The 16,352-nt window shown below is 44.5% G+C and overlaps 2 protein-coding genes across 9 annotated transcripts in view; one reads left to right on the forward strand and one right to left on the reverse strand.

The window, feature by feature from the left end:
• Nucleotides 1-4,681, forward strand: part of LOC137344879 (eosinophil peroxidase-like) — a 57,485-nt gene extending 52,804 nt beyond the window's left edge. For 7 of the 8 annotated variants that reach the window (XM_068008116.1, XM_068008118.1, XM_068008120.1 and 4 more), the window contains one exon: nucleotides 1,529-4,681. In XM_068008116.1, the coding sequence (XP_067864217.1) occupies nucleotides 1,529-1,674 (146 nt within the window). In that variant the 3' untranslated portion in view covers nucleotides 1,675-4,681. The remainder of the gene's footprint in view (nucleotides 1-1,528) is intronic. The other variant, XM_068008121.1, reaches the window with a different exon arrangement.
• Nucleotides 4,682-6,645: 1,964 nt separating this feature from the next.
• The window catches only part of LOC137344763 (myeloperoxidase-like), a 39,734-nt gene continuing 30,027 nt past the window's right edge, over nucleotides 6,646-16,352 (reverse strand). The window contains exons 11-13 of the mRNA XM_068007889.1: nucleotides 9,649-9,854; nucleotides 7,668-7,829; nucleotides 6,646-6,758 (exon numbers count right to left, since the gene is read on the reverse strand). Coding sequence (XP_067863990.1) covers nucleotides 6,646-6,758; nucleotides 7,668-7,829; nucleotides 9,649-9,854 — 481 coding nt within the window. The remainder of the gene's footprint in view (nucleotides 6,759-7,667; nucleotides 7,830-9,648; nucleotides 9,855-16,352) is intronic.

Consider the following 16,352-nt stretch of genomic DNA (forward strand, 5'->3'; position numbering starts at 1 on the left):
TGTGCCTGATAGGAAGTGGTATAAGACTACTCAAACTGGATTCATATAGGTCCCTTCTAGCTGATAGCCAGGTGAGATGTTTATCCCATCAGTCTGAGCTGATGCCAATCTTTGGGGTTCCACAATCCTCTGGGTTTTCCAAAGTTAACATTTAGTTGGTCAGGAGCCCAGAGTTTTGAGCTTCACTCGTCTAGAAACTAAGGCCATAAATGTGAAACGTGAATCATCTTGGCCACTCTGAGCATGTGACCGGCCATAGTCTCGACACCGAGTGGGAGGTAAACTCCACATTGACTCTGACCCACTCTTGCTTATTCAAAAGCATTACATTCACAATCATTATGTTTACTGTAAAATGTGTAATTTTTATAAACTTTTATGCCCAAGTCTCTAACTTTCTGAAAGAAGTTTCCCTCTGTATAGCGGTGAAGGTCCGTCAAATCCACCAGTCAAAATCAACTCTGTACATCAGAGTATGCAAATCTAATCCTCTCTGATGTATAGGGTTAGATTTCCACACTCTGATATACAGGGTTAAATTTCCACTCTCTGATATACAGGGTTAGATTTCCACACTCTGATATACAGGGTTAGATTCACATTCTCTGATATACAGGGTTAGATTCACACTCTCTGATATACAGGGTTAGATTCACATCCTCTGATATACAGGGTTAGATTTCCACACTCTGATATACAGGGTTAGATTCACATTCTCTGATATACAGGGTTAGATTTCCACACTCTGATATACAGGGTTAGATTCACACTCTCTGATATACAGGGTTAGATTCACACTCTCTGATATACAGGGTTAGATTCACATCCTCTGATATACAGGGTTAGATTTCCACACTCTGATATACAGGGTTAGATTCACATTCTCTGATATACAGGGTTAGATTTCCACACTCTGATATACAGGGTTAGATTCACACTCTCTGATATACAGGGTTAGATTCACACTCTCTGATATACAGGGTTAGATTCACACTCTCTGATATACAGGGTTAGATTTCCACACTCTGATATACAGGGTTAGATTCACACTCTCTGATATACAGGGTTAGATTCACACTCTCTGATATACAGGGTTAGATTCACAATCTCTGATATACAGGATTAGATTCACACTCTCTGATATACAGGGTTAGATTCACAATCTCTGATATACAGGGTTAGATTCACACTCTGAATTACTAGGTTAGATTCTGAAGTTTCAACTCCTGTACAGGCGTAGAGCTGTCAGATTCCAAGTATGTTTGTGATGTGTCCAGTCTACACATATACTCTGTTTATTGAGATATCTTGAGATTTACTCCTAAGCCCCTTTTCTATTTTGACTTTTGGAAAGATATTTCATAAAACCAACTGAATTCTACATTCCCCAAAATAAAAAAAACATTTTTGTTGAGTTCTCTGTCATTGTCCAAACTGGAATTTCTCCTCTTGGATCATATGATGGAAAGTACGTTTCTTCAGTACGTGACAGATTTGAGGGCATAAACATTAACATGTTAAATAATAGTTTCAGAACTTTGTGGAACCTTGGATGTATTAACAGGCTCAAAAGGAGGTAAAAGTGAACCCGGATCAACGGAATCCAAAGAAGATACAGCGGATAAAGAGTTTCTTGATGGCAGTACTGAGTTTGGTTCAGGAGCTGGTGTTTAGGCTACAGCCTAAGGCCATACATGTCGTGACTGCGGAGATGTAATGAGAGGTGGGCGCTGATATAAAGCCCAGTGTTTCCTAGGTGGGGATAAAGATTCATCGCTCTTTAATGTAAATATAAACACAGCCACTACTTGTACTCTGCCAAGGTGCAGAAAAGGTATTCAACATGATGGGGTGGGACTTCCCACTCTCCACCCTCGAAAGCATGGTCATTGGTAATACATTCAGTCACAGGATCAAAATCCTCTGATTCCAGCCCACATACTTTTTGTTTATTTGTTCCTGGGATGTGAGCAACACTGGCAAGGCAGCATTTATCGCCCACCCTTAGTTGCCCTGAGAAGGTGGGTTTCTTGTCTTCTAGAATCACTGCCGTCCGTGTGGTGATGGTGATCCCACAATGGTGGTGATCCAGCGATGATCAAGAAAAGTCAGGATGATGTGTGATTGGAGAGAAGATTGTGGTTATGGTGATCTCATGGCATTGCTGCTTTTGTCCTTCTCGATCGTGTTGGTTGCATGACAACTTTTGGCTGCATTCTCCCTTCAATAAAGGACCAAGTCAGAAAGTTGAGTTTCTGTTTTCCCCCCACAATTCCTCTTGCCCTGGCCCTTGCAGAGGATTGATTCCAAACATCTATGATGTGCAGGACAGAGTCATGTATAAAATATTTTTCTCTGAAGATTGTATTCTATTGTATGGAATCAACTTACCACTTCCCTCCCAGAACCTTCCAAACTAATAAGGAATTTGTGATTCTTGGGGCTGCAAACTCAACTACACCTAGATGAGCTGGAGTTTCTAGGCATGACACTCCAGTGCAGTCATCAGAGATGCTGCATTTTCAAAGATGTTTTCATTTGGCTAAAATGTTAAACTGCGGCCCAAATCTGCTTATTTGGGTGGATGTTAAAGATCCCATAGCCTTATTTGGAAAAAAGCAGTGTTCTCCCAGTGCCCTGGCCAACATTTCTTCCTCAATCAACACCACCAAAAACAGATTAATTGGCCATTAACTTCATCTGCTGTTTCTGAGAATTTGCTGTGTGCAAATTGGCTGCTCCATTTGCCTTCACAACAACAGTGATTACAGTTCAATTGAGGAATGTGATAAAAGCAAAATTGTTCTAATAACTGTAATTTAGGAAACCGGGGTTTGTTTGTTTTGTTGTGCTGTGTTAAATTGTTCCCAACTAATACTCTGCCACTCTAATCATGACAATTGAGTTTTTTTGTTGTGATTATGTTGACAGTTTTTAATATCTTTGCTTGTGTAGAAGTGGTAAAATAAAGTAGCAGCAACCAATGTAATGAATTGTGTCCTATCCAGTTTATTGTGTCTGAGTTGAGCCAAGCAAATGGTGTTCTTACCAGTGCAAAAACTTTACTCATTCTGATCGCTATGACTTTCCCTCTCTTCTTCTTGTTGTCCCTTTCTCCTTCATTCTTCTTTTCTTCAATCCCTGAATTTTAAGATGCCATGCCTATACCCTGCAAACTGTTTTGCTTTCTCTTGGCCTTGTAACTCAACTGGCAATTTCCCAGAAACAGTAGAAAAGGAACTAGCCAGTATGCAAGTAACAAAGGATATAATTATATAAAGGTCAGATGTTATGATTCTGGCTTTCTCACAATACTTTTATATGATGCCCACAGAAAAAGCAGCAGACCGAATCTACTATGAACCGAAGCACATGTCCTTATATGTGCCGTGAGTGGGATAGTGCACAATGGGATCTATAATTACTCTTTATTAAAGTATAATACACACATCATACTCTCCTGTTTATTCTAAAAGGCAGTAAATGTTACACAGTCAGATTGTTACATTCAAGCTAAAACTAATATATTTATTTACCAGTAAGATAATTACACAGAAGCAGAAAAGCACAGCAAGAAATAAATGTTTAACAATTGCTTTAAAAAACATTGAATTAGAAGCAGTCTTTAAGAGGTTAATGTATATTTTTAGAAAGCCTGCAAGACTTTTGGGAGGAAACATTCCTTCATAGACTTCCTGATATGAAGTCAACATTTCTCCCAATTTCATGGAATTCAAGTGTCAATTCTAGAATCTGAAACTTGACTGAAAACTGATCTAAAGTTGATCAGCTATTAGGTCAAATGAAGTCTTTTAATGGCACAGGTATTAATGTTGGGACATCAACTTATCAGGGAATATACTTGAGATAGTTAAACACTCCAACAAGCGAGAGTCTAACCACCTCCCCTTGACATTCAACGGCAATAGCATCGCCGAATCCCCCACCATCAACATCCTGGGGTCACCATTGACCAGAAACTTAACTGGACCAGCCACATAAATACTGTGGCTACAAGAGCAGGTCAGAGGCTGGGTATTCTGCAGTGAGTGACTCACCTCCCGATTCCCCAAAGCCTTTCCACCATCTACAAGGCACAAGTCAGGAGTGTGATGGAATATACTCCACTTGCCTGGATGAGTGCAGCTCCAACAACACTCAAGAAGCTCGACACCATTCAGGACAAAGCAGCCCACTTGATTGGCACCCCATCCACCACCCTAAACATTCACTCTCTTCACCACCGGCGCACCGTGGCTTTTTCTGTGGGCATCATATAAAAGTATTGTGAGAAAGCCAGAATCATAACATCCACAGGATGCACTGCAGCAACTCGCCAAGACTTCTTCGACAGCACCTCCCAAACCCGCGACCTCTACCGCCTAGAAGAACAAGGGCAGCAGGTACATGGGAACAACACCACTTGCACGTTCCCCTCCAAGTCACACACCATCCTGACTTGGAAATATATCGCCGTTCCTTCATCATCACTGGGTCAAAATCCTGGAACTCCCGACGTAACAGCACTGTGGGAGAACCTTCACCACACGGACTGCAGCGGTTCAAGAAGGCAGCTCACCACCACCTTCTCAAGAGTTATTAGGGATGGGCAATAAATGTTGGCCTTGCCAGCGACGCCCACATCCCATGAATGAATAAAAAAAACACTAGTGATGATGAATTCGCCTGTAAAATTGCATTCTTTTACATTTACCAGCAATTAAAATTATTCCTACGTTTAATTTCAATCCACAAATTAAATGCCCGTAAAACCTGAAAACTGTACAGAAGGAAAGGTAGCTAGCTCATGGTTCGCTAACTTGCAGGAATCTTTCAAAGACATTACTGACATGGACAAAGAAATACGGCTGATATAAGCTTGGAGTTTTAGAAAAATTTTGACGAGGTTTCCTATTGATGATTAATAGCTAAGGTTGGGAGCCAGATAATAGGATTATGATACTAGAAAAAAATTAATGTAAAAACATGGAATGGAAGGAACCAATCAATGAGAACATATTAGATTGGAAAGCAGTTACGGAGGGGAGGGGGTTAGCCCATGGATCATTATTGGAACATTTTCTATTTTTACTAATTTGGTCAAGGATGTAATAGACAACTCTCTATACTTACAGATGATAAATCTATGAAACCTTCAACACAGTACTTATCTACTTAGCAAAAAAGCAAGATACTTGGTTATGTTGGCAGAGGGACAGAGTTCAAATCTAAAGAGGTTATATTCTTGCTGGAGCACTGGGTGCAGTTCCAAACACTCAATAATTGGCAGGATATTACTGCCTTTGAAACAATACCGAGAGGGCCACAAAGATTCCAAGTATCAGGGATTTAAGTTATAAGACAAGGTTAAGGGATGTTGGAAAACAGAGAGACTTTGTGGTTATTTTGCCAAAACGAAAAGGAGTGGATTTTTCTTTTCCAGGAGGGAGGACTTCTGCCCGCCACCCCGACTCCAGGATAACCCCAGCCCATTTTCCTGGGTTGGGGCTCTTTACGTATACAGGGCAGGCTCCTGCCACTGCAGCACTCAAAGAAATGGAGGTCTTTATGGGAACACAGGGCCCTGCAGATCGTCGGGCTATTTCACAGCCAGGCCTCGGACTGAGCTTTGGGGGCCTGAGGGGAGGCAAAGGTTTCCACTACAAGATGCATTCCCTCCAAAAGAGGCATCAGCAAGCCAGGCTTCCGCCACTGTCTCATAGCTTACTGCCACCCCACGCTGGAGATCCCCAGGTACAGATATGGCATGGGCATAAGGCAGGGAAATAGAGTGGCATTTACACCATTTTTCCAGGGTTTCCACGGCTCTTCCGCCAAAGTTACAGCAGACGAGAGGGAGGATCCCACGGAAATTCATTCCCGTTGTGCAACGAATCTGAAGAGCTGAATGAACAGGTGGAGTAGAGACAGAGGCAAGAAGGGGTTTTGTCTGCAGTTGGGCAGGGGACATGGATAAAAAGCCTGGTGTGTATGAACAGCTAATGGCTCTATTACACCTGAGACACAACATTTGGCTTTGAAAAGTTGACCGTTGGGCCAGGGCTAGCATTAGAGCACTGTGCATATGAAATTTAACTGACAACAGTCAGGGCTTCCCTCTTCAGAAGAAGTGGTATTAATTGGTCAGATACAGAATGCTTTTTCTCTTTATCACTGCCTCCCACCCAGTATTATACAATCACAGAATAGTGCTCACTCTGTGCCTTCCTGGCTCTCCCACACAGTACAGGGTTCTTTCTCACACTCTACTAGTCTCATGCAGACAGAAATTCTGTATCTCAATTAGCACTGAGGTAAGGCTGCAGTCGTTGCTTTATTAGGTTAATTATGTAACAGGATTACAACGCATCTCAAAACAGTAATCAAGTGTAATCGGCCTGTTGGATGTACACTGATATGTACATTCTCCGCTCTTGGTGTCAGTGGGGACATCAATATATTCTGGAACTTTCTATGAACTATTAACACAATCATCATTCAATCTCATTTCAACGTAAAGTCTCTGAACATCACCAATGTTTAAATGGATGTTGCATCTAGCTCTCAAAAGGTGGGCTCAGGTGTTTCTAGGTTGACTGTGGTATCTTGTCCTCTAAGCTTGGGCAGTGCTCAAACAGAATGGGCTCATGGGTCCTGGGTGGTGATACACTTATTTAGCAACATATTCTTTTCAGATCCAAGCGATGAAGAGTCATATTTCATTAGTTGAGGTATCTGCAGGATAAAACGATTTAAAACTAGTTAGAATGAATCATAAGAAAAGGTAAGAGACAGAAGGGGAAGAGTTGCTGCAGTCGCTGTGTGTAAACATGTGCATGGTAACTCCCTCTGGTTATATTTCTTGTGAAATTGTAAACACGATTCAAAAAAATGTGCTAGAAACACTGACCAGAGGGAACCGCCATGAGCACATTTATAATGTCACTACACAGAGCCACCAGCACAATTCTTGACCCAGTTTTTGGACTGGAGAGGAAAACAGAGACTCACTTTGAGGGACTACTTACCCCATATCATGTGAAAGTGTACACCTGTTTGTAGGCATGAGGCCCTGTCACAGGGATGGGCCTGTGCCAGTGCCAGGACTACGACTGGGCTATGTTAATGACCTGGCCCTCATATTCGAGCATATCTCGGCCTCAACGGGCAGAGTACTGTCCTGATGCACTCTGCTGGTCCAGCGTTCGACCAAGGTAGGGGGTGGGGGAGGGGGGGAGGGAGAACATTGGGGTCATGATATCTCCACTGATACCATTAGCAAGATCAGGGAGTGTAGAGGGAGCCTTCCTCTGTGTCTCATCAATACTCTAATTGACCTGCTTCATGCTGATATTGGGTGCCAAGTATCAGCACCCTTCACCTTAAGAAGCAGGAGGACAAACCAATATTTTTTTAAAATTAGAATAGAGCCTGCCTCTGAGTACAAGCCTGGGGCGGGTGGGGAGGGTTCTCCAATCAGCATTGATGAATTGATTTTGTAGGAAAGTACCTGAGTGAAGCTCACTAGCAGACGTGTGTCGCTTTTCTTACATTATGGAAATGGATTTCTAAACCCACTGAATAAGCTTCTAACATAATTTTATATGCCCACCATAACAGATTAACATTTTACTGATGTTACAAAGTTACTGGATTTCAGCTCTTACCTGTACAGGTAGGTGGTGCAGAGTTCCACTGACCGTCACTCAGACAGGTGATCGTATCCCCTCCCGTCGGCTTAAATCCAGACTCACAGGTGTATCTGACCGAGGATTTACAGATCGAGAAATGGGCGTGAGCGACAACAGGGACTGAGCCGCAGGGGGTCACTGCAACAACAACAACAGCAACAACAACTTGCATTTATGCAGCACCTTTAATGTAGTAAAATGTCCCAAGGCACTTCACAGGAGTGTTATCAAATAAAATTTGACACCGAGCCACATAAGGAGATATTAGGACAGATGACCAAAAGTTTGGTCAAAGAGGTAAGTTTTAAGGAGAGTCTTAAAGGAGGAGAGAGAGGTAGAGAGGTGGAGAGATTTAGGGAGGGAATTCCAGAAGTTAGGGCCTAGGCAGCTGAAGGCACGGCCGCCAATGGTGGAGCAATTAAAATCAGGCATGCGCAAGAGGCCAGAATTGGAGGAGCGCAGAGATCTCGGAGGGTTGTAGGGCTGGAGGAAGTTACAGAGATAGGGAGGGGCAAGGCCATGGAGGGATTTGAAAACAAGGATGAAAATTTTAAAATCAAGACATTGCTGGACTGGGAGTCAATGTAGGTCAGTGAGCACAGGGGTGATGGGTGATCGGGACTTGGTGCGAATTACGATATGGGCAGCAGAGCTTTGGATGAGCTCAAGTTTACGGACGATGCAAGGTGAAAAATTTTATAAACGTCCAGAGTCGGGATCCGAGCAGAGTGTCACCTTTCTGATCACAAAAATATAAAGGGGCTGAAATTCCAAGGAGGATTCCTTGGTCTGGAGCAATGATGAGAGACAAGTGGAAATGCTGCAGAATTTCAGCTCTAAAGCATTGGTGAAAGAATTCGCTAAGGGACATCTGAACAGATCAACTACAGTTCCATCACTGTAATACAAGGCCAAGAGGTTAAAGAGGATTAAAATCTAATTTAAAAAGGAGTGGCAGTAAGGACAAGCCAAGCCCCAGTGTGTTGGAACACATGGGAGTAGATTTTAACTGTCGGGCAGCTGACCAGTGGGTCATGCCAAACAACCAACCTCTCCTGCCGGCAAGAAGCCCGGTTCATTTTGAGAGTGAACCTCATTACCATGCCAACAGTGAGCTGCGGGTGCCAAATGCTGCAGCTCACCGTCTCCAGGTTGGCGCAATATCAGGCCGCCCAGAGACTGACCCCGTTGGCAGGAAGGTAGGTCCGGAGTCGGGGGGGGGGGCATCAATTGCGGAGAGGAGGAGCCCAGCAGCTTCTTCTGGAGTTCAGAAGGCCACTCCTGCTCCTCCTGGCACCATGAAAATAATTTAAAACTTAGCTTTTTGGTGCCTCTTCTGCTGTGCTGCCTGATAAAACAGGGTAGAACCTACACAATGCATGCACTGTCCAGCTGTCCATCAAAATTGCAATCGGGATCTCACATAAGCCCGATTTGCATAATACAACTGGTTTCCCACCTGAAACAAACAGGTACTCTGGCCATGCAGTTGAAGGCCCATTTGAGGGTGACAGCAGCCCGAGTGTGAGCATAAACAAGCCGGTAAGTCACTTACGGGCCGCTACTGCCCCGTTTACACCAGGCGGCCCAAGTTGAAATCTACTCTGTGGTATTCTGGCACTCGAACCCCTCCCTACATGACTCTTTCATCCTGATGGTACAGTTGTGAACTCGCAAAAAGAAAATGCTGACAGTTTGGCATGTTTTTCTCCTCCACCTTTAGTCTGAATGATCTTTGTAAAGAACCTCCCTTCATTGCTTTATTCTGTTTGATCATCAAGACAACTATCAACTTTTATCCCCACCAGATCTGTTGATTCCTCCCCTTTCACATTATCTAGAAAATGTTCGCTAACCCCTCTCTCATACTCTTGTATTACTCAGCATACTTTTAGCTCAGACAAGAACTACACTGATAGACCAGGAGAAACATGGCTCTGCCCCAGAAATACTGTACCTTCCACAACCTCTTTCCAGGCACTCAGATCTACCTGTGGAATCTGAGTGCAATTTACATATCCTTCTGGGTACAGCCTGAACCTAAATGCATCCCGAGGGAGTTCTTCAATCCTGCTGTTATCACAGATTAATCTGGAGAACGAGACTTTCTGCAGAGCCTGCTGTTGGCTGGCAGTAAACACCCCTTGGTTTTCCCACCAGAATCTAAAGAACAAAGTAAAAAGAGTACGATGTCAGATTGGAATGTCAGGCAATTCTGGGACTCTATAATCTGTGAGCTGTGGTGCGATTGCTCTTCGTAATACTCTATGGAAAGTTACAATTCTATGGCGGGGAACTTCCTTGCAGCTGCTCCCACTCCGCCGGCATTTCCTAGTCGGAAGCGTGGCAGAGGCCTCTTTACATGTGTAAACGGAGTTTCTGCCACATGTCCTATGATTATTTTAAGTTGTTTCTTTCACTATTGTCAATAACAGTCCAAGATCAACCAAAAGGATATATTCTGGATGGTCAGACAGTCAGTAAGTCCTTCTCCTGTACATAGTGCTTTAAATTTAATTCAGCCAACAATTTATCAAAATTCATCCCTTACAGCAGGAGATCTTCAATGTTGCTTAAGGCTGGGACTGGGGTACGGTAGCATAGTGGTTATGTTACTGGACTAGTAATCCAGAGGCCTGGACGAAAATCCAGAGTCATGAGTTCAAATCCCGCCACGGCAGCTGGCGAATTTAAATTCAATTAATTAAATAAAAAATCTGGAATTAAAATACTAGTATCAGTAATGATGGCGATGAAACTACCGGATTGTCATAAAAACCCATCTGGTTCACTAATGTCCTTTAGGGAAGGAAACCTGCCGTCTTTACCCGGTCTGGCCTATATGTGACTCCAGACCCACAGCAATGTGGTTGATTCTTAATTGCCCTCTGAAATGGCCAAGCAAGCCACTCAGTTGTAAAATCTCGCTACGAAAAGTCACAATAAGAATAAAACCGGACGGACCACCGGACACGACAACGGCAAAACACCAAGCCCAGTCGACCCTGCAAGGTCCTCCTTACTAACATCTGGGGACTTGTGCCAAAATTGGGAGAGCTGTCCCACAGACCAGTCAAGCAACAGCCATACTCACAGAATCATACCTTTCAGCCAACGTCCCAGACTCTTCCATCACCATCCCTGGGTATGTCCTGTCCCACCGGCGGGACAGACCCACCAGAGGTGGCAGTACAGTGATATACAGTCAGGAGGGAGTGGCCCTGGGAGTCCTCAACATTGGCTCTGGACCCCATGAAATCTCATGGCATCAGGTCAAACATGGGCAAGGAAACCTCCTGCTGATTACCACCTACCGTCCTCCCTCAGCTGATGAATCAATCCTCCTCCATGTTGAGCACCACTTGGAGGAAGCACTGAGGGCAGCAAGGGCACAAAATGTACTCTGGGTGGGGGACTTCAATGTCCATCACCAAGAGTGGCTCGGTAGCACCACTACTGACCGAGCTGGCCGAGTCCTGAAGGACAAAGCTGCTAGACTGGGCCTGCGGCAGGTGGTGAGCGAACCAACACGAGGGAAAAACTTACTTGACCTCGTCCTCACCAATCTACCTGTCGTAAATGCATCTGTCCATGACAGTATCGGTAGGAGTGACCACCGCACAGTCCTCGTGGAGATGAAGTCCCGTCTTTGCACTGAGGACACCATCCAACGTGTTGTGTGGCACTACCACCGTGCTAAATGGGATAGATTCAGCTGCAGGTGGACTCACTGTGGAGCATCCGCGATGCAGAGAAACTCGTGGATAGCACGTTTAGCGAGTTGGTCACACCGCAGGTAAAGGGTATACAGGCAGGAAGTGAATGGGTGACCACCAGGAAGAGTAAGAGGTGCAGGCAGGTAGTGCAGGGGTCCCCTGTGGCCATCCCCCTCTCAAACAGATATGCCACTTAGGATGCTGTTGTGGGGGATGACTTATCAGGGGAAGGCAGCAGCAGCCAACTTCCTGGCACCACGGGTAGCTCTGCTGCACAGGCTGGGAGGAAAAAGAGTGAAAGAGCTATAGTGATAGGGGACTCAATTGTAAGGGGAATAGACAGGCGTTTCTGTGGCCGCAACCGAGACTCCAGGATGGTGTGTTGCCTCCCTGGTGCAAGGATCAAGGACGTCTCGGAGCGGCTACAGAACATTTTAGAGGGGGAGGGCGAACAGCCAGCTGTCGTGGTGCACATAGGCACCAACGATATAGGTAAAAAAGGGGATGAGGTCCTAAAAGCAGAATATAGGGAGTTAGGAGGTAAATTAAAAAATAGGACCTCAAAGGTAGTAATCTCAGGATTGCTGCCAGTGCCACGTGCTAGTCAGAGTAGAAATAGGAGGATATTTCAAATGAATACGTGGCTAGAGGAATGGTGCAAGGGGGAGGGATTCAAATTCCTGGGACACTGGAAACGGTTCTGGGGGAGGTGGGACCAGTACAAACCGGACGGTCTGCACCTGGGCAGGGCCGGGACCGCTGTCCTAGGAGGAGTGTTTGCTAGTGCTGTTGGGGAGGGTTTAAACTAAAGTGACAGGGGGTTGAGAACCTGAGCAGGGAGAGAGAGGAAAGCGTAACAGGAAGGGACAGAAGGTATGGAGTAATAGGTAAAGTGTTAAAAAAGGAAAAAGCAGGAACTAAGCGTCACAAAACAGATTTGAAAGTTCTTTATCTGAATGCACGTAGCATTCGTAACAAAATGGACGAGTTAACGGCACAAATAACTACGTATGGGTATGATCTTGTGGCCATTACAGAAACATGGCTGCAGGGTGACAACGACTGGGAATTAAATATGCCAGGGTATTTAACAATCAGGAAGGACAGGCAGGAAGGAAGGGGAGGTGGGGTGGCTATGTTAATAAAGGAAGGAATCACTGTAATACAGATAAATGATATTGGGACAAAGCATCAAGATAATGAAACAGTTTGGGTGGAGATAAGGAATAATAAGGGGAAAAAAACATTAGTGGGCGTAGTATATAGGCCTCCTAATAGTTGCAACTCTGCTGGAAGAAGTATTAATCAGGAAATAGTCGGGGCATGTAATAAGGGAACAGCTATAATTATGGGGGATTTTAATTATCATATTAACTGGACAAATCAAATTGGACAGAGCAGCCTTGAGGACAAGTTCATTGAGTGCATCAGGGATGGATTTCTTGAGCAGTATGTAACTGATCCTACTAGGGGGCAGGCAACCTTGGACCTGGTCCTGTGTAATGAGTCAGGATTAATTAATAATGTCCTAGTTAAGGATCCCCTTCGAACAAGCGACCACAACATGGTTGAATTCCATATCCAATTAGAGGGTGAGAAGGTTGATTCTCAAACAAGCGTACTGAGCTTGAATAAAGGAGACTATGATGGTATGAGGGCGGAATTGATTAAAGTGGACTGGGAAAATAGATTAAAGGGTAAGACGGTACATGAGCAGTGGTGTTCATTTAAGGAGTTATTTTACAACTTTCAAAACAAATATATTCCACTGAGGAAAAAAGGGTGTAAAAGAAATGACAGCCATCCGTGGCTAAGTAAAGAAATCAAGGATAGTATCCGACTAAAAACAAGGACATATAAGGTAGCCAAACTTAGTGGGAGGATAGAAGATTGGGAAGTCTTCAAAAGACAGCAAAAAGTAACTAAAGGATTGATTAAGAAAGGGAAGATAGATTATGAAAAGAAATTAGCAAAAAATATAAAAACAGATAGCAAGAGTTTCTATAGTTATATAAAAAGAAAAAGGGTGGCTAAGGCAAACGTAGGTCCCTTAGAGGATGAGACCGGGAAATTAATGGTGGGAAACATGGAGATGGCAAAAATGCTGAACAAATATTTTGTTTCAGTCTTTACAGTAGAGGACACTAAGAATATCCCAACACTGGACAAACAGGGGACTCTACGGGGGGAGGAGCTAAATACGATTAAAATCACTCAGGAGATGGTACTCAGTAAAATAATGGGATTCAAAGCGGATAAATCCCCTGGACCTGATGGCTTCCATCCTAGGGTCTTCAGGGAAGTGGCAGTAGGGATTGTGGATGCTTTGGTGATAGTTTTCCAAAATTCCCTGGACTCAGGAGAGGTCCCGGCAGATTGGAAAACTGCTAATGTAACACCGTTATTTAAAAAGGGTAGTAGGCAGAAGGCTGGAAATTATAGGCCAGTTAGCTTAACATCTGTGGTGGGTAAAATTTTGGAGTCTATTATTAAGGAGACAGTAACGGAACATTTAGATAAGCATAATTTAATAGGACAAAGTCAGCATGGCTTTATGAAGGGAAAGTCATGTCTGACAAATTTGCTTGAGTTCTTTGAGGATATAACGTACAGGGTGGATAAAGGGGAACCAGTGGACATAGTGTATTTAGACTTCCAGAAGGCATTCGACAAGGTGCCACATAAAAGATTATTACTTAAGATAAAAAATCACGGGATTGGGGGTAACATTCTGGCATGGGTGGAGGATTGGTTATCGAACAGGAAGCAGAGAGTTGGGATAAATGGTTCATTTTCGGACTGGCAACCAGTAACCAGTGGTGTTCCACAGGGGTCGGTGCTGGGTCCCCAACTCTTTACAATCTATATTAACGATTTGGAGGAGGGGACCGAGTGCAACATATCAAAATTTGCAGATGATACAAAGATGGGAGGGAAAGTAGAGAGTGAGGAGGACATAAAAAACCTGCAGGGGGATATAGACAGGCTAGGTGAGTGGGTGGAGATTTGGCAGATGCAATATAATATTGGAAAATGTGAGGTTATGCACTTTGGCAGGAAAAATCAGAGAGCAAGTTATTTTCTTAATGGCGAGAGACTGGAAAGTACTGCAGTACAAAGGGATCTGGGGGTCCTAGTGCAAGAAAATCAAAAAGTTGGTATGCAGGTGCAGCAGGTGATCAAGAAAGCCAACGGAATGTTGGCTTTTATTGCTAGGGGGATGGAATATAAAAACAAGGAGGTATTGCTGCAGTTATATAAGGTATTGGTGAGACCGCACCTGGAATACTGCATACAGTTTTGGTCTCCATACTTAAGAAAAGACATACTTGCTCTCGAGGCAGTACAAAGAAGGTTCACTCGGTTAATCCCGGGGATGAGGGGGCGGACATATGAGGAGAGGTTGAGTAGATTGGGACTCTACTCATTGGAGTTCAGAAGAATGAGAGGCGATCTTATTGAAACATATAAGATTGTGAAGGGTCTTGATCGGGTGGATGCAGTAAGGATGTTCCCAAAGATGGGTGAAACTAGAACTAGGGGGCATAATCTTAGAATAAGGGGCTGCTCTTTCAAAACTGAGATGAGGAGAAACTTCTTCACTCAGAGGGTGGTAGGTCTGTGGAATTTGCTGCCCCAGGAAGTTGTGGAAGCTACATCATTAGATAAATTTAAAACAGAAATAGACAGTTTTCTAGAAGTAAAGGGAATTAGGGGTTATGGGGAGCGGGCAGGAAATTGGACATGAAGCTGAGTTCGGATCGGTCAATGCCCTGTGGGTGGCGGAGAGGGCCCAGGGGCTGTGTGGCCGGGTCCTGCTCCTACTTCTTGTGTTCTTTAGATTTGTGGTTGAGATCAGATCAGCCATGATCTTATTGAATGGCGGAGCAGGCTCGAGGGGCCGATTGGCCTACTCCTGCTCCAATTTCTTATGTTCTTATGTTCTCATGGCCCGGCATATTCCTCACTCTACCATTACCAACAAGCCAGGGGATCAACCCTGGTTCAATAAGGAGTGTAGAAGAGCATGCCAGGAGCAGCACCAGGCGTACCTAAAAATGAGGTGCCAACCTGGTGAAGCTACAACTCAGCACTACATGCATGCTAAACGGCGGAAGCAACACGCTATAGACAGAGCTAAGCGATTCCACAACCAACGGATCAGATCAAAGCTCTGCAGTCCTGCCACATCCAGTCGTGAATGGTGGTGGACAATTAAACAACTAACAGGAGGAGGTGGCTCTGCAAACATCCCCATCCTCAATGATGGTGGAGTCCAGCACGTGAATGCAAAAGACAAGGCTGAAGCGTTTGCAACCATCTTCAGCCAGAAGTGCCGAGTGGATGATCCATCTCAGCCTCCTCCCGATATTGCCACCATCACGGAAGCCAGTCTTCGGCCAATTCGATTCACTCCACGTGATATCAAGAAATGGCTGAGTGCACTGGATACAGCAAAGGCCATGGGCCCCGACAACATCCCAGCTGTAGTGCTGAAGACTTGTGCTCCAGAACTAGCTGCGCCTCTAGCCAAACTGTTCCAGTACAGCAACAACACTGGCATCGACCCGACAATGTGGAAAATCGCCCAGGTATGTCCTGTCCACAAAAAGCAGGACAAATCCAATCCGGCCAATTACCGCTCCATCAGTCTACTCTCAATCATCAGCAAAGTGATGGACGGTGTCGTCGACAGTGCTATCAAGCGGCACTTACTCACCAATAACCTACTCACCGATGCTCAGTTTGGGTTCCGCCAGGACCACTCGGCTCCAGACCTCATTACAGCCTTGGTCCAAACATGGACAAAAGAGCTGAATTCCAGAGGTGAGGTGAGAGTGACTGCCTTGACATCAAGGCAGCATTTGACCGAGTGTGGCACCAAGGAGCCCTCGTAAAATTGAAGTCAATGGGAATCAGGGGGAAAACTCTCCAGTGGCTGGAG

Source organism: Heptranchias perlo, chromosome 28 (assembly GCF_035084215.1).
Source record: "Heptranchias perlo isolate sHepPer1 chromosome 28, sHepPer1.hap1, whole genome shotgun sequence".
NCBI classification, from domain to species: Eukaryota; Metazoa; Chordata; class Chondrichthyes; order Hexanchiformes; family Hexanchidae; genus Heptranchias; species Heptranchias perlo.